The 23,041-nt window shown below is 41.6% G+C and overlaps 2 protein-coding genes across 2 annotated transcripts in view; both read left to right on the top strand.

Moving 5' to 3' along the window:
- SEMA3B (semaphorin 3B) overlaps window positions 1–2,670 on the top strand; it is a 29,296-nt gene extending 26,626 nt beyond the window's left edge. Inside the window, exon 17 of the mRNA XM_060240057.1 lies at window positions 93–2,670. Within this exon, the coding sequence (XP_060096040.1) occupies window positions 93–551 (459 nt within the window). The 3' untranslated portion in view covers window positions 552–2,670. The remainder of the gene's footprint in view (window positions 1–92) is intronic.
- Window positions 2,671–10,399: 7,729 nt separating this feature from the next.
- The window catches only part of LOC132572034 (2'-5'-oligoadenylate synthase-like protein 2), a 31,348-nt gene continuing 18,706 nt past the window's right edge, over window positions 10,400–23,041 (top strand). The window contains 4 exon segments of the mRNA XM_060238821.1: window positions 10,400–10,569; window positions 17,806–18,047; window positions 20,520–20,664; window positions 21,455–21,820. Coding sequence (XP_060094804.1) covers window positions 10,405–10,569; window positions 17,806–18,047; window positions 20,520–20,664; window positions 21,455–21,688 — 786 coding nt within the window. The 5' untranslated portion in view covers window positions 10,400–10,404 and the 3' untranslated portion in view covers window positions 21,689–21,820.

Genomic DNA, 23,041 nt, shown 5'->3' with positions numbered 1-23,041 from the left:
CTTCAGATTCCTCAGCATAGTTCTTGCCTGCCTCATCTCAACCTTCCAATCATCCTGACATCCTTTCTGCATCCCTCTATGTTAACCTGCAGGTATTGCTGGATGATCGAGTCATGAAGATGGAGCGGGGAATCCTGTTGCGCAGTGTGCAGCGCAAAGATGCTGGCCTCTACCACTGTCATGCCACAGAACATGGCTTCACACAGAATTTGCTGCACCTTCAGCTTGAAGTGATCCATGCCCAGCAGGCAGAGTCCCTCTCCTCCTGGGAAGAGGAACCCACACAGCCCTTCCATCGCAAGCTCTGGTACCAGGATTTCCTGCAGCTGGTGGATCATCCCAATCTCAGCACCATGGACCAGGTGTGTGAGCAGTTGTGGAGCCACAAGAGCCACCAGCCCAAGAAGAAGCCACCACTACCCCCTCCACTTAGTGTCAAGGCCAAGAATCAAAAGTGGAAGCACCTGGGGGAAAAACGAAAAGCCCGCAGCCGGAGAATGCATGAAGTGCCCCGTGCTGAGCGAGGACCCAGGAGCACTGACATCTGGTGACCTGTGAAGAACATAAACTGGACAGTCTCTATTCTGGCAGGGGGCCAGGGGAGCAGGATGGGAGTGTGGGGAAAGGGGAGGCTGAGAGAGCAGAATCATTCTTAGCTTCTTTGACTGACTGAAAAGGACTCCCTTCCACACAGGCCTGACACTTCTGGCTGCTGCTTGTGTAGTTTGTAGAGGAAGTGTTGTTGTCATAGCGATTTTAGCTTCCATTTTTTTTAGAACCAGGTGCACACAACCTGACAGAAGTGGGGAATTCTGCACCCCTTGACCACTTTTGTAATGCACAACCAAAGATGGAGGCTACCAATCTCCAAACAAACTGAGATGCAGGAAGCAAAACTGGCTAAAATTCTTGCTTGCAAGGGTATCCACTGCTAGCCATCAAGGTGTAATCTTGAAACTGAGGAATGCACCAGCTCTGAAGCTTCCAGGTGTAACTTGGACATCTTCCTTTGAACAGAGCAGCTCCCTGATGCATCTTCCTGTAATAGGCAAATCCCCTGTCTAGGACTCTTTTCAGATACACAGGGTGGTAGCCCTCTTCTTCCCATAGCCAAACCTACCCCACCAGGTGTGCATTAAGTGTAGCAATGTGCTCTTCACTGCCAGAGACATAACAGAACCACTGATGTATTTATTAACAGACTATTTACTGATGAATGTAAATCCACCACCAGGTGGCCCAACAGGATTTAACCTCTGACAGGAGGGGGCAGGGCTGTTGTTGCCCAAAGGACCATGGGTGCTTTTCTGACATTTCCTGGACAAGTGTGTATTAAGATGTTGTATGTGACTGTGGTGATAACAGGAAATATAGATAAGGGACCGTGCAGTATCTCCTGCTCCATTTCATCTGTCCATTGCATTATCATTTGTCAGCCTCTCAGATGACAAGCCAATATGTGGAAGATTCTGCTGTGAGTGGCGTGTATGTGGATATCTTCCATTTGTGGGAGACCAGTGGCTACTGGGGATGAATAAGGGTCACTGGTACAGTTGAGGCTCTGGTCTAGCCATAGCCTATTCATATCTGTAGGCTCACATTCAGTTATGCAGCAAGACGAGCAACTCCTCCTTAAAACCAGTCACTGTGCCTTTTGTTCTCGGTAGGCAGAGAACGACTAACCAAGTGTGGGTGATAGGGAAAAATCTGTTCTTGGGCCCAAGCCAGTAGCCCAAAACCGAAGTTTGAACACTGGGGGCCTACACAGAAAAAGTCACCGAGTCTCAGCTTATTTTGAATCCTCCATTTTAGGAACTCTTGGTGAGGTGCTTTTATGAAGACCTAAGAATGATGCAGCCATGCCCATGGCACTAACCATTTCCCAGGCGCTTCAGGACACCTGAGCTCTCTGGGCTGCTTCTTAATTTTGAAGAAAAATAAGGAGCTCCAGCATCAAATGTACGTCCACTTCTTGGCCTGGTAGTAGCAGTATGTTCGTATGCCAGACTGCAGCATGGAGAGCAAGCCTGCCTGATCCTATTTCATGATTTGAGGCATAAGAGCAGTTCCACAGGGCATGAGAGGGTATGGTCAGTACTCACCTATCCAGCTGCAGGCAGCCATCCAACAAGGAGCCAATGAGACCAGAGACCGGAGTGTTCATGAAACAAATGGTTCGCTGTTCAGTTTATTGTAAAAGGGTAGTAACAGGAAAACAAGTCTTGCAGCCTGTCTCTCCCAGATTTCATTATATACATGTGATTTTCTTGGGAAATACCTGACTACACCATCAGTGAGGAAAGCCTGACATGCTCAAAATGTGGTTGTCTTGATTTCCATCAGAAGTCCTAATTAATCCTGACACTATATGAAACTCTAACAAATGGAATAGTTTTCTGCTTTTATTGTCCATGCTTTAGGCCTCTGAGTTTAGACTCCTTGTGATTTTTTTCAGTGATGAGACAAATTGCTGATCTAAAACAAGACAAATATGAACACATATTTCATGAATTTTTAAAAAGGTTCTTTTGTAATGCTGTAAACCAGGAGTCTTCCTTGACACTCACCAAGTGTTTTTAGAAATTGGGTGGGGCTCTTGCCCACCTGGGATTTCTGACTGGCCACTGAAGATCTAACTGTGTATGAAGACTAAATTAACATTCAGTGGCAGCTGCCTCCACAGTGCTTGTTTTATTTCCTCTCACTTGGCCTTTCTATTGTATTTTTAATTACCTCTCTTCTCCCCTGCACTTGGGCTTCCTTGGTGTACGCTGTGCCCATAGGGTTGCCAGCTCTGGGTTAGGAAATATCTGGTGATTTTGGGGGTGGAGCCTGAGGAAAGCAGGGTTTGGGGAGGGGGGGACTTCAATGGCATACAGTGCCATAGAGTCTACCTTTCATTTTATCCAGGTAAACTGATCTGTTGTCTGGAGATTAACTGTAATCCTGGGAGATCTCCAGCCACCACTTGGAGGTTGGCAACCCTGTGCCTACTGCCCTGTGTTAGAATTCCAAAGGTGTCCAAAGGCTCCAAAAGGCTGGGAACCCTGCTGTAAACCACCTATTAAGCTTTGTGGTAGGGTATAAACTGCCAAAATAAATACATAAAACATATTATTTCAGAATCTATGGTCTATCCATGGCTACCAGCCAGAGCAGTTAAAACAAGCCTCCATGCTAACCTCTTGTTACCAAAAGCTAGGCAACAAAGAACTGGGGATTTTCCTCAATAGAAAATAACTCATCACATGGTAAAAGTCTTCTTGGACTCTTCAGTTTGGACAGGTGTAGGATTGCACCTGCATAAAAACTCAATGCATAAAAACTCCCAACGAACTATAAAACTAGGTTTATTTGCCAAAATGTATAGGCTACTTGTTAGCTACATCAAAAACACAGCAATAATAAAATGTCAACTATTATAAAATATTGCTCAAAAATACCCACCCACATATTTATGATATAACAGTAGCATTTAAATTAGTAATAATTAAAAGACTAGTAGTAGGAGGGGCAATATTCAGAATCTAACCCATATTTTAAAAAGGCTATTCTGAATACAAATATCTTTAAACTTTTCTGAAAAGACTGAAAAGGGAAACTTTCAGGGGAAAACATTTTACCTCTCATGCCACTGAAAAGGCCCAGTTGTACATTCAGGCCAATGTGGCCTTGCTGAACAACGGAACGCAAAGCAGGGTCTAATTCGCTGGGATTTAATATGGTAATGGACATTCTCTGAGATTCCATATGCCTTAACCATTTAGGGGTTTAAGGATTAAAACTACTGGGGGGGGGGCTGCGCTAAAAAGAGATGAAGCTAGCATAATTATTCCACTATCAAGGAAATAGGCTCCTTCTGTCTTTGCCAAAGTCTTGCGGCAACAGTGTGTACCAGCTGAAGTTCTCAAACCGTGCTCAAGGACAAGTCCACATTACAATAGTCTAATTAACTGTGAGAGACAAAGGGGCTTATTTTCTGTGCCTAAGAACCATTTTTTCTCATGAGGAAGCGCTCAGTCATAGTCCTCCACCAGCAGCCAGAAAGGGCAAGTCCAAGCACAGTTGAGCCACACAATCAGCAGTTTCTCTTAAGAGAACCTCGGAAGCATAAAAATGGGCACTGCTGAAGATCAAGAATACTTGTCTAACCCAGCAAGCAAATACTTAATTTCTTACAAAACATTGGGGGGGGGGAACTCCCCAAACAATATATTTACTACTTATCCCTTACTTATTCTATGGAGAAGGATTGTAATTCATGGAAATTAATTACTTGCTTCAGCTTGTGAAGGCCATGTTTGATCCTCATTTTCAATAGTTAAGTGGCTGCAGACGGCTTCATGTGATCATATAATACTAAGAGAGCCATGATTGAGATCTGCTTCCTCATGCTACCTCTTGTGCTTGGACACAGATACAGGTAAAGGGTGCAGTTGTTAATATACTGCCATTTACCCCTTTTAAATTTATTGAGATGGGAAATGTGTCTTTCCCAAATCACTGCTCAGTGTATAAGCGAACTCTTTGCAGCTGAAAGACAAACATGCATTTTTGTCTGGGTATCTGTACAATCTGTTGTTGCTTTAAAAAAGGCATGACCACTAGTTCTATGTTAACTTTAAATGAATTTTTCTTTTGCAGATTTAGCTGCCAGGAAGAGAACATTTTTTTTCCACTTTGTAAACTTCTCTGAGGGGATTCCTTTTTAAAGGAGATCAGTGCGGGGAGAGAGGCAACCTTTCAACCATTCCTCATGCCATTTTCTACTGGGAAAAACCACTCCCACCCCCAGCTGCCTTTACCTCCACTGAGGAAAGCCAGTGTCCATCTTTTTTTTTCTCCCAGAAGATTAGTTGTTGAAAATAGAAGAGGAAGGAAAGGTTCCACATGGTTGTCTGATAAAGATACTGCCAGCTAATTTTATAAAGTGGAACCAAAATGTTTACAACGAACAGCCAAAATGGTCACCTGCAGCTGGGCCCTCACACAGAGCCAGCAGTACGCAGAACAGCACCTTTGTCTAAGATATTTTCCTTGCGAGAAGTAACTGGCAAGCCTGAAATGTCAGGAATGAAACACATTTGGCAAGGACAATTGAATTCTGCTTTCCCCCTCATTTTACCCCTTCACTGGCTGCATTTCTCTACTGTCCGCTAAGAACAAATATTTTGATCACATTCTTCCAGGATCCTCAGCATGATGCACCTGTGGGCTCCATGGCACCTCTTGACACCTCTCCTAGTACCTATGAAACATTCTTTAGGAACTGGGCAGGACCAAGTGGGGCTTTTGCTCAGCAGGGCTTCTGATTGGCTAACTGAAGATCTGATTGGTTGAGCACACTGCTTTAAGCAGCAGCTGCCACCAAAACACAAGGATCTTCACTGTGTGACTGAAGGCATGCTATGTTTAAGGGGATGGGGTTCTTTTAAACAATATGTTCATTTTAAAAGGCATTCTGTTAAGCAGAGCTTCTGCCTGAACTGTTAAAGTGTTACTAGCTCCTGGGTATTTTGTAGTCGGCTGTGCCTCCTGTGACAGTCATTTTGTGGTTGGCTGCCTCTGGGAGCCAACAGTGTGTGGATACACATACCAGAATCCCAAAGGAGTCCACAGGCTCAAAAAGGCTCACCTTACATACATACTAGCGCCTGAAAATCCCCATATGGAATCTTCAGGTCAGGCAGGATCTTTGGCAAATAATTATTTTTATGGTCTCTCTGTTATTTATCTGTACCTCTGGTTTAAAAAAAATTGAAAATGTTAAGGAGGTAAAAAGCAGAAGGGGGTGTTAGAAGCAAGTTGTAGGTTTGGACTGAGGTTGCCTGTAGGGACTGTCAGTGCATGAGTAGCAACAAGCCACTGGGCTCACTTGGGACAAGCAGTAAAGCATGCTGGGTCCTCTGACTAAAGCAGTCATTTTAATTTGGTGTGCGAGTTTCCCTAAGTAGCAGAAAGTCAGTAGTGGAGAGAATTCATCTATTTCAGATGACTACATTCTCTGTCCACTCTAGAAACAGAACATTTATTAGTATCAGACAAAGCCTGTCACTTTTAAAATTATTCTATTGGGCATAATACAAGAGATCTAGTTTCACAAAGCCCAGCTGGTGATTGCTGCCACCTGGTGGGCTAGAAGATCTCTGCACCAGTTATGGATCAAAATAACTATGGCGGGAATAAATTCTTGTCCCGCCCCCCCCTTAAATAATTTCTTTATATCCAAGAAAATAATACATAGAGCTGTGCATTATCCAGAAACTTCTTATTCCAATATGTGATTAATAGTATCCAGTTTTTAGATACATTATTTAACTGTTTTTTCTTTCTCTTTGCTTTATTAGCAACATATTCCAGATTCTTCTATACCACTCCATCATCGACTGCCATTTTCAGATTTCCATTTTGCAGCAATACATATTTTTGCAGCTACTAGTAGTGTAGTGACTAGTTCTACATAGTCTGTTCCCAGTTTTTAAGATAAGTTATAGAGGTATATTCATAAATAAATATACTATTTTTTGCAAAACAGACATTTTCATCAAAACTATTCAGCCCAGCCATGACAAAAGGCACTCTAGATCAAAATTCCATTTTGCTTGCTACTTTAGTCAATAATATCGTGTGGCTATAATACTTTATTATCTTGATATCTTCCAGTATGCATAGTCCTAGATCAGGGGTGGCCAAACTCACTTATCGTAAGAGCCTTGTAGAATAAATGTCAGATGTTTGAGAGCCACAAGACATAAACATCATATGTTTGAGAGCAGGCAGGAAGGAAAATAGGGGAGGAAGAATGAATTCTACACGCTGCTGGCCAATGGAGTGGGGTGGGGGGGCTTTGAGAGCCACACAATATGTGTGAAAGAGCCACATGTGGCTTCTAAGCCACAGTCTGGCCACCCCTGTTCTAGATACTTTCCTGTCTTCATTTTACAGGATATCCCTAATTGCTTAGATAACTGCATATTTAAAGTGATGCATTTTGATTTAATATGGTTAACCTTATATCTGGCTATTGAACTAAACTTTTCCAAATTTGAAACACTTCCTTGCATGACATAACTGGGTCTAAAAATAGCAAGACAATATCTGTCCGCATATAAACTGAATTACAAGATCCTTTTTTCATAGTAAATGCACTTTTACATCACGACACTGTTGTGTACTACAATTACACTCCCCCCCACCCCACATACACTGATTCTACCCTCAGAGAACAAACAGACCTAATTTCCTGAACCATTAAATATATAGTCATAGTACTTGCTTTGAAAACAAAAGGCACTACTTTTCTTTAGGATCAGCCCATTAGAATGTCATTAAAGGAAGTTGTTCAGAGCTGGCATCCCCTACTCAGAGGCTGTCCTAATTACAAATTTTAGGGATCCATGTCCATGAGAAAAATTCCAAAAACAAGACAAGTAAAGTACCTTTTAACTAGGACCAACGAATATCATGCTAAAACACTAAAGCAGTTGGCTCCTATGCCAAGCATAAAAGCAGGAAGCCTAAGACAACCCAAACCCAAAGACAAGATGCTTATCAATTTGAGGAATTTTTCTCTTCAGGAAGGTGTTCCAATCCTAATTGTATGCATGGGAAGGGGAGAAATTGTAATACATGACAGTTGGTTACCAACCCAACTTAATTTGCTTTATTTTGGAATTAATAAATGAACATAAATTCTGTTATTGAAATATATTTGCATTGCAGGGTAAGCATTAATATTTCCTCAATAAATTGTGCTTGTTTTTAATTATGTTAATCTACACAACAAAACACACCCACACGATAAGACAGGTGGACAGTAAAAAAGAGAGTTACTAGGAGTTTGTTTCTGCTGGTTTTATATAATCCAGGTCACTGCCTGACTCAGAAGAACTTTCTTCAGCCATAGCATTCCCACAGTGACTGGACTGAGGCACTACTTCCCCCATACTCTGTCCTTCCTTTGTAATCCCTTTACATTCTGAAACACTCTCTCACTCAATACTTAGCAACTCTCCTTATAGTCTTCCTCCCATTCTATTATCACCCCAGCAAGCCCAGGACTTAGGTTCCTTTCCACAGAAGAATCCCCAGAATTGCATGTGGAACCCCAACTCATATTATAAAATAGTGGGAGCTTTTTGGTTCTCCTGAAGTCATGATCTGGCTTTTCCATCCATAAAAAGGTGGGGGAAAGAGATTGTTTCAAAACATGAAGGCTTCTGTAAACTGCAGATTGGCACACCATGAACATTCACACACACATTTTCTAGTTAATATTTTACTTGATAAAGAGAACTCAAAAGCTTGTTTGTAGTGATATTAAAACTGGTCCTAATATAAAGGCACTACAGCACTGATGTCTATGCTGCAGTCATGATACATGTTGTCCTTTCATCCCTCATTTCATGTCCTGGTTTGTTTCTTTGCAAGATCACAGAGGAAGAGTGGGGAATGCATGGACAGTCATACTGACTAGTGCAGCATTAAGCAAAAGACATTTACATTGAGAGAATCCCTCTACCACATATTTTAAGAGACAAAAGATGTAACAGAAGTACTGCTAATATTATACCAGTTATTAAGATTTCAGTCTTGATTGAGGAAGTAGTATTTGCTAACCAGTAGAAGGCAGTGAAGAGCTAAGCTTCATTTTAAAATAACTTTGTTGATGTTGGTGCATGTACAAGAGCTCACTGACCAGCTCTAAGCCATGCTACTTTTTAAAGATGTGGGGTTGCCCTAGCAATGCCCTACCCACAACTCACTCCTGCATTCCTTGTGCTCTATTTTTTTTAACTAAGAATTCCCATTGGATATAATGGGAACCATGAAGGCAAACTGACTTACATAGGTTCCATTTAAATAAACTGGAGTAGAGAAAAATTGTACATCCCAGTTCTGCCCCCATCATAACTTGATCTGTACCTGAGCATAATGCTAATTGCTAGTGAAACTGAACCATTCACTAAATAGAGGGCAAGAGCTAAGTATTTAAAACAGTTGTATTCCGTCCTCCCTATAACGTTCTCGAGACGTTTAGCACGGTTAATTAGACTCTGATTGAAGCAGTATTGCGCATCATTACTCTGGATCAGAACAAAGTTATAAGCTTTTTTCGTGTGCATGCACACTTCTTCAGATACTCCGGATTGTTTAGTATCAAATACAGGAGTGAGTCGCTGAGTGCTAACTGCGTAAACAAAGAAACTCTACTCCCACCCACCCCCCCTACCCGTACCCGAACTTAGTCATTATCCTCTGATAGATCCAAGTGGACAGCCGTGTTGGTCTGAAGCAATAGAACAAAGCAGTAGACAAGTGCACCAAGTTTTAGACTGGGGAAAGCAATGGCAAACCACCCCGTAAAAAGTGCCGTGAAAACGTCATCCCAGAGTCGAAAAGGACTGGTGCTTGCACAGGGGACTACCTTTACCTTTTTAAGCTTCTGTATGCTTAGAGCATACGAAAGCTTACATTCTGAATAAAACTTAGTTGTTCTTAAAGGTGCGCTTGTCTACTGCTTTGCTCTATTATCCTCTGAGTTTGCGAAACGTTCACGTTGCAATCCCTTACCACTTCCTTGCAGCCGACGCCCTTTCTATTTCGGCACTTTTGTTTCATTTCCAGTAAAAAAGGAACAATTACTAACACGGCAGCCACGGTGGTCTGCATACAACAAGCTTAACCAGAATGTCTAAGGAGGAAGTGTGCCTTTAAGACCAACTTAGTTCTGAATAAAACTAAGTTGGTCTTAAAGGTACAACTTGACTCCTGTTTTGTTCTACTACTTCAGATCAACACGGCTGACTACTTGTATCTATCTTATAAGGAGGAAGTGGTGCTAGTAGTTCTCACTGAGAAATCCCACTCGAACCTAGAGGTCCGCCGTGCTGCTTCAGCGGAGCTCCGCTGAACGGAAGTGACCCTTGCCCGCGTTGCTTCAATAGCACTTCCAGGGCTCTGAACTTAAGGTAGATAGTCACAGGGCTATGAAAACAAATTGAGATCTTATTTCGGGGCTAGATAAACGTTCAAAAACACCGAAGTTCAAAATGCCAAACAATTACAAATAACAATGCAATCCCGGTCTTATTTTTTTTTTTTAAAAAATAATTTTTATTATTTTTATCTGCCTTTTAAATAAAACTGAGCCAGGGAAAGAATTATAAGGAAACTTTCTGATAAGGAGACTGCAGGTGTTCTTTTATTATTGTTTTCTGTTTCCCACCACAATACATGCATTTTTCATCTTTTACACTGAAAGCAGATAGTGGGGAAGTGTTGCAAGAATGACAAAATGTACTCCACCTTAACTGCTTGCGCATAACCCCAGCCGCGAAGACTCCACTGAGAAGAACCCAGCTGGCCGGGCTTGAGCGAAGCGGAGTAGGAGAGACGGTGCCGATGGAACTCTACCAAGTCTCCTCTTGCGAGCAGGATGGGTGGATTGCGGCGCATCTCCAGCCTAGCGAGGAGTTCCTTGAGAACGTTCAAGCTGTTGTGCAACGAATCTGCAATTTCTTGAAACGTAATTTCTCCATAGATGCCAGAGTAACCAAACTGGTAAAGGTGAGGGTGTCCCGATAGATGACGCGGTGCTGTTTTATTGCCTTTCAGTTCCAGAAGGAATGGGTGCCGCCTAGGCAGCTTCCCTCTTCCTGGGGAGGCGACGAGAACGCTGTTTTCCTTATTAACAAAAAGATCTCGAAGCAGTTTCCACCCAGAGTTAACATCTGATAATTAGAAAAAATACAGTGCATTTAAAAAGAGCACTGTCCTTACCAGGCCTGTAGCCAAAAAATTTCAGAGGGGTGGGGGGTCCGCGAAATAAAATTTTGGGTGGAAGGGCCTGGCAGCCCCCACTCTCCGCCGCCGTTGCTCTGGTGGCCCTCGATCTCCCTGTGGCTCTGGCGGCCCCGCCCCCCTCCGCGGCGCCTCCCCCCTCCCTCCAACCACCTGGCGAAGGCCCATGCCCCCTTCCCTTTTCACCCCCCCCCCCTTCAGATCACAGCACACCGCATCTGGGCCCTGCCGTGATCGCGCGGGGGAGGGAAAGGAGGGATGAGCTGCGGCAGTAGCAGCTACCACCGGCGCAGGAGGGGCGGGCGGGGTGTGTGTATAAGCAGGCACTGAACGGAGGGACCCTACAAGGGGAGGGGGGTTTAATAGAGGGACCGTGCCCCCCTCCCGGCTACTGGCTGGTGGGGGCAGGGGAGATGGTTAGCAAAAGCAAGTTATTCTGTGACTCTCGCAAAATGTGACCGATTGGGGAACCGTGGGCGGGGGAGCTAGTTGACACTCGGCTGCCTGAAAACCCATAACCAGTGTTTATGTTTTGTACTTGGAGGACTAGTTTCCAGTCATTTATAGTTATCATGGGAACTAAATTTGCCAAAATGTTTTTTCTTCCAGAGGTGCCCTTTCTGAACAACTTGTTTCTCTAGCAACAGGGGTACTATATCACATCAGTGTTAATAGGCAGTGGAGCTATATGAATAGAAAGCAAAATGGACACTTGAGAGCATGATTTAGCCACCAATGTTTCTTCCTCTCCACTTTCTTATGTTGATGGTCAGGGCTTTTTTGGTAGAAAAAGCCCAGCAGGGATTCATTTGCATATTAGGCCACAACCCCTGATGCCAAGCCAGCCGGAACTGCATTCCTGCTAAAAAAAAACCCCTGTTGATGGTGTTAGATAAAGATCAGGCCTTGAGCTTAAGGGTAGTATTTGAAAGCAATGTCGCCTGACTTATGCTACCCCTGCCCCCATGCCCCAGTTCTGAATTTCAAGCAATTCTTGTATGTTTATTATTATTTTGTTTTGTTTTTAAAGTTCTCTGGAGGTGGGACATTGGGGGTTGGGAGAAACAGAAAAAGGAGTGCTCACTCAGCCTGGTAAATAAATGGTTAATTGCAAACCACTTTGCTGTAGCTTGCCTGTGTAAATGAACATGCAGGATGCCTCCTTTTTTGTATTCTAAATTTTTATTGGAAACAGATTTATAAAAAAACCATAATTATCTACTTAATCTTGCTATATTAACACAACATAAACATTAATCTTTGCTTCTTTACTTCCTTTTCTTTTTTTCCTTAATCACTATTTTTGCTATGCTTAACTATTATGAAAGAAAATCCAGGATGGCCACAAGGGTCCTGAAGGGAAACATTGTCCCCTCTTCCCAAGGATTGGGGGTGGGGGGGACAACTAGGAAAAAATATACATAAAAATAATAAACAATGGAGGAACATACCCAAAGGCTGTGCCATTCCAACCTGCTTAATGCTACAGAAGAGAAAAATGAATAACAAATATAAATCAAGTAAACATATTAAATTATTTTTACCCAAGTCCTAACTTCAAAATGAGTCCAAATTTTCTTCAAGCACACAACTTTAGATACTTCGCCAGGAGTTGAAGGAGAGTATTCTTTTCTTTTACTTGTTTTATTGCCTGTTGGTTCAGATGCTTAAGAATTTATAGCAGCCATCATTTGTTCACCAGTTGCAGCATCAAAAGCAATATGATTTTGTCCATGTTGAACAGATAGCTTACCATATCGAAGCCAGCGATATTTAATTCCACAGTCTCAGAGTTTAGCTGTTGTTCATTTAAGATCTCTTCTTATTTTAAAGAACTCTGGAGGTAAATCAGGGAAGACTTGAATCTTTATGTTCTGAAATGCAAAGCCACCCTAATTTCTGGTTTCTTTGAAAATCCTCTGTCTAGTACGAAAATCTTTAAATTCAACAAGTATGTCTCTAGTATATCTTAAGGAAGCAGATTTCTCTGTTCCCACTTGATGAACTCTCTGCAGGAGGGGAACAACACCAGATTCCAGTTTTAAAGTGCTCGCAAATGTGTTCCAGTTCATCTAGGCGTTGGCAAATTGGTGTTAGCGTTTCCAAGGTATCATTTTTCAGTTCTTGTCTTTGTTTATTTAAAGCTTGCATTAAGAAGTTTGTCACGAGCAAACTCTCAGCTGGCTTTAACTCACCCTGCTTTGCAGAGGAGGTAGATGAAAAGAATTCTGTTAAGAGGGAGACAATCTCTTCCTTTCTCTCGGCTTTCTTCTCCTTCTTAGTAGCTTTTGGAGGCATTGTTCAAACTATACATTTTGTTGCCAGGGAGAGTAAAAAAATCAATATTATAAGCAGGTAAATGATGAGCACTGGGTAATGGCTTCCAGCCAGGAAATTGGTTGAAGCCCCTCCCCCAGACTCCTGTCTCTTAAGGCTCCCCCTCCTTCTTAGCTATGAGTTACCATTGTTAAACTCCTCTCCTTCCTCTCAGAAATCTGGACTAGATTCCAGCATTTGGTTTTGGTTTAGTTATTGGCTTTGGATGGCTGAAGTGGTACACTATGGGTAGGGCAGAAAGCAGAACAGCTTTTAGGGGAATATCAATAGGAGAGACCAATTTTTATATCTGTGATCAGTAGGTGTGGCAGTGGGAGGAGTACTTTTATTGGTAAACAGTGAGGCTCATGTTTGGAGTCATACCATATTTAATCTCCAAGCCATGCCTCAGTATGATGTACTTGTGGAAGAGGGTACCAATTTGAAAACATTCACACAGCATATGTGACCTAAACCTGGCTGAATACTAGAAGTGAATCTGGTTTCTCAACTAGTTCATGTTAGATATGTGGTCCTTTATCAGTCTTGGTTGTGGAGAATGGAAAGGGGGTGTAGCTATAATCCTCCCAGTATCTTTCTCCTTTCATAGATCTGCAGTGTAGACAGTGGCTGACTTTGACTTACATTCCTTGTATTGGCATTTAGGGATAAGTTAGTGGTGCCCACACAACTTTGACTGAACTGGCAGAGATGATCTTATCTGCCTGTCTCTAAACTGTTGGTTGTGAGAGATTCAACATTTACATGGAGTCTCTTATGTCAGGCTGTGCTCAGGAACACATGGCCCCAGTATCCAGTAGGCTATATTGTTGTCTTTGTGAAATTGTATTTTTAATGAAATTGATGACAAGCTGCTTTGAACAAAGGAAAGAGAGGTAGGAATTTTTAAAAAAATATATCCGTAAGTGCCCAGTCCCAATTTAAATCACTCTCTCTTCTTTCTGCCCCATGGCCTGTCACAGTGCTTCCTCTGCAAATTATGCGGGTATCACAACAGACATGAAGACTTGTGTTCTTGTTCTCTCTCTTTCTCCTTGTTCCCCATAGCAGAAAAAAACAAAATAAGAACAAATCCCCCATTACTGTCCTTCCATAGATCTGAGGAAGTGGCAGCAAAGACTCACTCATCGTGCCACCATCCAGTCCAGCTGGACATGATTGTGCTCAGCTGCTCAGAGTATTTCTCACTGCATAGTTCTGTTCAGGAGTCCAGTAGCAACGAGACAGGCCATGGACAATGCAAGCTAGATTTATGCACAATAATTTAGCAATAGCAACTAATCAAGTGAAAATGCATACATGCACACTATATTACTTCACACACCACATCATTGGTACCAGCAGAGAGATACCAAGTGGCCAACCATTCATTTCAGTACCAGAAAGCAAAATCAGGATGCATTTTTCAGGGATGACAAGAAAAAAGCAAACACCTTTAGTCCTGCCTAGCTTTACCCCTGCAGTTTTGAAGAATAGTAGAATCATAGAATAATAGACTTGGAAGAGACCTCCAATGCAGGAAATTCACAAATACCTCCCCCTAAATTCACAGGATCTGCATTGCTGTCAAATGGCTATCTTTCTTTAAAAACCTCCAAGGAAGGAGAGCCCACCACATCCTGAGGAAGCCTGTTCCACTGAGGAACCACTCTGTCAGGAAGTTCTTCCTAATGTTGAGTCAGAAACTTCTGATTTAATTTCACCCCATTGGTTCTGTGCTGACTTTCTGGGGCCACAGAAAACAATTCCACACCATCCTCAATATGACAGCCCTTCAAGTGCTTGAAGATGGTGATCATATAACCTCTCAGCCACCTCCTCTCCAGGCTAAACATGCCCAGCACCTTCAACCTTTCTTCATAGGACTTAGTCTCCAGACCCCTCACCATCTTCGTCGCCCTCCTCTGGACCTGTTCCAGCTTGTCTATATCCTTCTTAAAATGTGGTGCCCAAAACTGAATGCCATACTCTAGGTGAGGTCTAGCCAGAGCAGAGCAAAGCTATACCATCACTTCATGTGATCTAGATGCTATACTTCTGTTGATACAGCCCAAAATCACATTGGCCTTTTTAGCAATTGCATCACACTGCTGACTCACATTCAGCATATGGTGCACTAAGACCACTAGGTCCTTTTTGCACATACTGCTGCCAAGACAAGTCTCCCCCAACCTATGATTATGCATTTGATTTTTCCTCCCTAAGTGCAGAACTTTATATTTATCCCCATTAAAATCCATTTTATTTGTTTTAGCCCAGTTTTCTAGCCTGTCAAGATCCTATATCCTGACTCAGTCTTCTACTGTATTTGCTACCGCTCTCAAAATTAGTATCATCTGCAAATTTAATAAGGATACCCTCTATTCCTTCATCCAAATCATTTATAAAGATAGTGAACAAAACAGGTCCCAGGACAAATCCTTGAAGCACTCCACTTGTCACTCCTCTCCAAGCAAATGAGGAACCATTAACAAGCACTCTTTGGGTGCAATCTGTCAACCAGTTACAGAGCCACCTAGCAATAGCAGGATCCAAACCACATTTTACCATTTTATCAACAAGAATATGATGTGGAACCTTATCAAAAGACTCACTGAAATCAAGAGATAAGTTCTGTCCTGTCCCCACAATGGGCAAACTGTTTCCTATCCCCACAACGGGTTTCCAGTGTTTTTGGTCTTTTTCTTACTTTGAACATAAGAGAAGAACCCTTTTGTTGTTGTTGTTAGCATTTCTTGCTAGCCTAAGGTCATACTGAGCTTTAGCGTTGTCCACTTTCTCTGTACAAGTACAGGTAATTTGTTTATGGTCATCCTTGGTTATAAGGCTTCCTTCCATTTCTTAAATGAGTCTTTTTTATTTCTCAAGTCCTTTGAAAGCTGTTCACCTTGGCTTCTTTAGGCTCCTCCCATTTTTCCTTCTCATAGGTATTGTCTGTGATAGTGCCTTCAATATCTCACTTTTAAGAAAATGCCACCCCTCTTAAACTCCCTTCTCCTTAAGTATTTCTGACCGTGGAATACTACCCAGCATAACTTTAAGTTTGTAAAAAATTGCTTTCCTGAAACCCAGCCTACATGTCTGACTACATACAGCTTTTCCCTTCCCCAAGAGTGTAAATTCCAAAATCACATGGTCACTACTATCCAGGGTGCCGACTACTTTCACCTCATCAACTAGTTCTTCCCTGTTGGTGAGAATCAAGTCCAAGATAGCAGATTCCCTTGTTTCCCTCTCTACTTTCTGGAAAAGGAAGTTGTCAGCAAAACAACTTTGTTTTTAACAGAGTTGGACTTCCAACAGATATCTGGGTAATTGTAATCTTCCATGACTACCATGTCCCATCTCTTTGAGAACCTTGTAATCTGTTCTAGGAGTGCCTCGTCCAAGTCCTCTGTCTGGCTTAGTGGTCTAGAGCAGATCCCCACCATAATATCACTATTATATCTTACTCCTTTTATTTTTATTCAGAGATTCTCAATTAAACTTCCATGCTTAGATTTTCTTATTTCCTCACAAGTATATACCTCCTTGACATATAATGCTACTCCTCCACCTTTTCTTATTTGTCTGTTCTTTTTAAACTAGAACAATGGATAAAGATCCTAATATAGCTATCTTAACAGTATCTTATCTGTTGCTTCCAGATAAACAGTGTATCTTCTCAAAACAGACTACTGAGCATTGTTCAGTGTAATAGTAAGCCAGCAAATCTTTCCTCCTTTGGCCATGGGATGCTTTTCCAGCTGTAATCACTGAACATTTTACTTCCTAAATCTAGTTCTGAATTGTTTCTTTAACCTCTAAATACTTGGGTTCTCAATACACTTTATTCAGTGATAGTGGCAGAAGAGAGATTGCAACAGGTCTGGAGAAAAAATGCCCTGTCATTTTCATAAGGGCTTAGTGTGTGAAAATGGACAATTGACGCTTTTCATTGTATGGAAAGAAATAGCATAATCTGATAAATACCATCCCATTAAGCCTCTGTTAAAGGGACAGGATTCACAAAGACACTTGAACAAATTATTAGAGAGTGTGGTCTGTACTACTGTGTATAGTTCGTTGTAGGTTGTAGATTGTAGGTTGTAGGTTGGATCCTACAACGTAATCTTGCATCATGTAATGTGTCATGTTAACACTTACGCTTTGCTACAGTTCTGTTTTCTATATTTCTGGTTGGTTCTACAACCAAAATCCTATTTCATTGTTTTATTTGAATGTCCCTTCCTGTTGATTGTATTGACTCACTCTGAGTAATTCAGAGTGAGTAATCCACCTTGAGTCACAGTGAGAAAGGCAGACTGTAAATTATATATATAATATATATATATAATATATATATATATTTACAGTCCACCTTTCTCACATATATATAATTTGTATTATAATTTCTCCAACCCTGTTGTTTCTTACTTATTATATTATATATTATATATATTATATATAATAAGTAATTATATATATTTTCTCCAACTCTGTTGGTAATCCTGCACACAAAGCATCTCATGGCAGCTGTTATTCCCAACATCTCTTGGGCTGTGAGTCTCAGGTGTTCATAGCAGTGTTTAGCTTGCTAAATACAACATTCAGCTTCTACCTTGAATAACCGCAATAATCTGTGGCTTCCTCTGATTCCTCTGGAGTTTCTTTATCTCTTAACAGAATCTCAAAAAAGTTTACCCATCATCATCCTTGCCCTCCAAATTTGTCCTGGAGTTGCTGACAATCTACACCTGGGAGGAAGAAACTAAAAAAGCAGAAGAATTCAACATGGCAGAAGGGTTTTGCACAGTGATGAAATTGCTAGTGCAGTACAAAGACCTCTGCTTCTACTGGACTGAGTAATACAGTCTTGAGGATCCTACAATTGGGGCACATGTAAAAGAAAAGCTGAGGGGGACATGGTAGGAATGCTGCTTTCATTTTTGCCTTCTTTCATTCTGTATTTTGCTCATAGTATGTGTATCTTGCTTCACTGTCTTGGTTTGCATGTGATACAACTAAAGATATAGTCTAATTACCTTCAGTGGGAGAAATTTGTACCTGCTTCTCTGACATCAGTGGGACTAATTTTGGCAACATTGCACATTATACATTCTCCTCAGTTGTTTGGGAGAGCTCTGATGGAGCAGTCACTTATCTTGCTTGCTGGGGACTGTCTGTGTTCTGTATGTATCATTATGTATCCATCAACTGATAACTCCATGTATGGCTCATTTTAGTGTTCCAAGCCCAAACGAGTAGTCCATTCCAGATGTGATTAGATTATATTTTTCTCAAGATGACTGTTGTTTCCTCTTCAGTGCATTGATGTAAGCTACAAATTCAAGCACTCATTAATCCACTTCCAGAAACTTTCCCTAGCTATTGTGTTAATTATTCCTTGAAATGTACATGTATAATTTGCATGTGTCACAATAATTTATTGGATGGTATATGGGGTATCAATGTGTAAAGAATACTAAATGTGCTAATCAAGAGAGATTGCTGAGTCACATTTACTGGTTAATAAAGGAAAATTATTTAATTCACACCACCCCAAAATGTGAAAGATTTAGATACTGTTTGTTCTTATTTTATTAGATTTTTATCCTGCTCCTCCCTCAGAATGGGGCTAGGGACAGCTAACAACATGACAATACAGTAACAGTAATGAAACCATAATTCTAATAAAATGAGTCAAAAGCTCAGCTTTTGACTCAAAAACTCACAGTGTTGTTAGTAGTCCACCAGAATTATATTTCTGGAATGTGTGGTAGAAATAACTGTCTTACATAACCTGCAGAATGTAGTCTAGAGTTGCCAAGTCCCAGCAGGAGATCCCCCTCTGTTTGGGGGGGGGGGTTCGTCTCCACTGTGGACCAACTAGCTGGTTAGGGAAGGAAAAAGGAAGGAAAGGTCCCCTGTGCAAGCACCAGTCATTTCTGACTCTGGGGTGACGTTGCTTTCACAATGTTTTCACAGCAGACTTTTTATGGGGTGGATTATTGCCTTCCCCAGTCATCTACACTTTCCCCCCAGCAAGCTGGGGACTCATTTTACCAACCTTGGAAGGGTTGGGGAAACCCCTCCCCTAAACAGAGATGTGACTGCACAACATCCCCGGTGTGATGATGTAACCCAGAAATGACATCATTGTCAGGGACATCATGGGGGACGCTCTGGATTTTGGGCAAACTCTATGGTTTAAGCCCAATTTAACCATAGAGTTTGCCCAAGAACCAAAGTGTTCTTGATGTGATGATGTCACTTCTGGGTGATGCCTATCCCTGGAATGCGCCCCCAACCCCCCTGCCAGACTGTTGAAGGAACCTGGCAACCCTAATGCAGACAAGTCCCACAGAGCACTAGTCTCCTCAAACAGAGCATTCCACCAGGTCAGGGCTATGATGGAAAAGGCCCTTGCCCTTGTTGTACTCAAAAAGGCAAACTGGGGGTCAGGGACTACTAAAAGCCTGCACATGGCTTAATGAAGAAATTGTGGGGAGTCATAACAGATAATAGTAATGTTCAAGACCATGTTTGGCCTCTTCAAAATGATAGCCTGGTTTTGCAGGCTTTCTGAAAGGCAAGAAATCTGACTAACAGAATCCAGAAGGCTTTTCTGTAATAATGGAATGGAGGCCAAGGTTCTGGTCCTGGCCATCTGGCCTACCTACAATAAGAAGGCATCTTGAAGGAAAAAATGAGCACATCCAAAAGCTTATTCATGCATATTTTTATTGCTCAAGCAATGTTTATATTTATTTTAAGATTTATATCCTGACAAACATATTTCCATAATCTCCTTAGAATAGCTAACAACCCAGTTTAAACACAAAAAATATTATTAGTATAAAAATGATATGAATTTCTATTTAAACTCACTCCTCAACAAATAATTAGCATAACAGCATAAAAATCTGCTGCATCAGAATTTACAAGCCAAATTGTAATTCTGATGGAATGTTCAGTGAATGATTGGTTATTCAATTGGACTGCATCCCTTTTGTCCTTTATGGAGTAGTTGCTGCAAATAATTGTTGATAGCAATTTGGAACTTACCAAGTGTTAGTAGCAGCAAAATAATAATGATCCATAGATCAAAAAGCAACACTGCTACTGTGTGAGTTTTCAGAAATTGTACCTTTGTTGTTTTGGTCATTTTACAAATACAATTTCTGTAAGGGAAGGGAAACAAACTGAAAATAGATTTGCCATACTACAGAATTTATGTGAATGCACAGGAATAATTGGTATCAGGATGTCAATAATTTATTTACAGTCCTAAATAAGGTAAGAGTTACAATAAAACTGTGCATTGTTATATTTGCTTGGTTGTGTGTAACATTTTGTAGTGCTTCAACAAAAAGAGTTCCATGTGTTTGTGTCTGCAGTCCTGTGATCATGGATCTAGCAGATCCAACAAGAAATTTAGGCACCGAGAATGGTTGGGATCTGTTGGCCAACGAAGTTTCTACCCGCCAAAACCAGTTATACTGCAAGAAAGATGATGTTCCTGTTCAGCCCTGGGTTGTGCAGGTATTGCTGACATGCTGCCTACTTTCTGATACCTGGATCAGAAAACGATTGACATCTATGTTTGGGCCAGTTCTGATGACACTGCCAAATTTGCTTATAAGCCATATAATTCTCCTGTGGCTAAAGAAGTCATAGTGAGGTGGGTTATCTATGGGTTTTTTTCAGAGGTTATATCTTGATCACTACTTTCACACCGGTCCACAGCTCTGCCAGTGATGTTTTGCATCTTCACTTTCTGCTTGCCTGTGTTTATAGGGCTGCTGAAATATTTATTTAAAATATTTATGCCTGACTTTTTCCTAACAAAATTGGGACCTGAGGAAGTTGGCAACATAAACAACAGAAGTGAATGCTGTTTCAATAATTTAAAACAGACAGCTGGAATTTAAAAGAATAGAACTCTTTGCTTTCCATGATGTGATGGTTATTATGATATTTGCCACTGAATCTGCCTTTCCCTTCACTGCATGTCTCCATCCCTAGAAATTTAGACAATGAAAGCAAAGTGCAGCCACAAAATCTTCTTGGTACCTTTAGAAACATGGCCACAACTGGCCTACTCTGTTTGGGTTTAGAAATTGGAGGAAATTCCATTCACTTTCCTTTGAAGGTTAATGAATCAGGTGTGTTCAGCTCATTTTTGTTGTTGTTGTCTGAATCTGCACCCCTAATTCCTAATAATACAATTTTGGAGAATCTCTTGAGTGTATTTTTTTTTACAGTAAAGGTGGTTTAAATATGTGTAGCCCTGGCAGATGTTGTTTGACACCCTGATCACTTTCTTTTTCAGCCAGCCAGAGCCATTCAAGTGAAGTTGAAACAATGGAAAGGAGCAAGCCAGAATATGTCATGCAGTCCCTATGATACCATCAGGCAGATCAAAGAGAACTTTGGACTAGAAGAGCATGTCTCCATATATGAGAAGCACACAGCCTTGCAGCAGCCTGATGTAGAGAATACAGTACTGCGGAATGACAGGACATTAGCAGATTATGGGGTGTTCTACAATACTACCATCCTGTAATTCCATTCTAAGCAGCAGTAGCTAGAAGTCTGCATGAGAACCTTGAACAGCAGAACTTCAGTTTATAGAATCTTGCCAGTGACAGCATTCTGAAACTGACAAAACTCCCCTCAAATTTGCACAACCATACTGGTGAGCCAACAGTGCCTGATTCCTAATGGTAAAAAGCTAGGTTTTTTTTTTTTTTGAGAAAGAAAAAAGCACTTTATTGATATACTTCATAGCATTACATTTCAAACAAAATAAACAATAATATCAAGATTGTATGAAGACAGGTTTACCGTGAGGTGTTAAATAGCTTACAGTATTATCTATGAAAATTGTTACCACAATAGCTTGACAATGAAATAAAGAAAATAATTCAAAAATACAGTAACTTATTGTTTGTTGATTTTTAGGAATAATCTCATTTTCAGAAAAGTAGGTCATTACAGGGTACCAAACTGCCACTATGTGTCTTTCGTATTGGGCATAGGTGATGTCATATGAGTTGTATGCAGTCTTGCTCAGAATGAAAATATCCCATAACTTCTGGTGCCACATTTCTACAGTAGGAATGTATGTGAGAAAATGACCCCTCTGTCACAAACATGGTTGCCAGGGCGCCTGGAGAAGTAAGCTTGCATCCGCCTGGCCAGTGAATGCGAGTAAACTATCCAGGGACTATGTAAGACTCTCGTGTACCCATTAATAAGTATACAAGTGCTTGAGACGGGCACAGAGTGTCTGCAGCCGCACACAAACATTTCCCCGCTACTGCGTGGAACCCGCCATGGCGAGGAGGAGGCTGCGCCGCCACGGAGCTGTCCAGGCGAACGGTGTTGAAGCGCTAAGCATGGAAGCCACTGTGTTTCGCTAACGCCACATGTAGCCATCTTCCTGCCTGGTTGGGCTTCATTCCTTCTAAGTGGGAACCTCACGTACACACCTTGAGTCATTCCTAGCCCGCAAGCAACCTATCTAGTTCATGAATGGATTAATAGCTCCACTATTAATCCTGATTGCCAAAGTGATTTCCTGAACAACAGTCCTCGCCCAGGAGAGTTAAGAAAGAGGAAGAATCTCTCCTGACACATCCAAGCCCTTTTGTCTACACCGGAATACCTAGGTTCATATCTGATTCTCTATTGTCCCTTTCCCAGTTAATCCCATCTCCTCCCAATCACCCAACCATTCCCATATTGATATCAGCGGAGCCGCCCCAGGCCCTGTCGCAACTTGGAAGTTTCCAGGATGCCCAGGATGAAGGTGATGTTCATTGGTTGAAGCACACATCCAATCAGGTGTCGCCATGGACTCGCCATTGGTCCAGCCGATGTCCAGCCTTCTTGGTCATCAGCAGAACCTCCCATT

This window comes from Heteronotia binoei, chromosome 5 (assembly GCF_032191835.1).
Source record: "Heteronotia binoei isolate CCM8104 ecotype False Entrance Well chromosome 5, APGP_CSIRO_Hbin_v1, whole genome shotgun sequence".
Lineage (NCBI taxonomy): Eukaryota > Metazoa > Chordata > Lepidosauria > Squamata > Gekkonidae > Heteronotia > Heteronotia binoei.
Note: the sequence above shows the minus strand (reverse complement) of the source record. Positions and strands in the feature narration are given on the sequence as shown.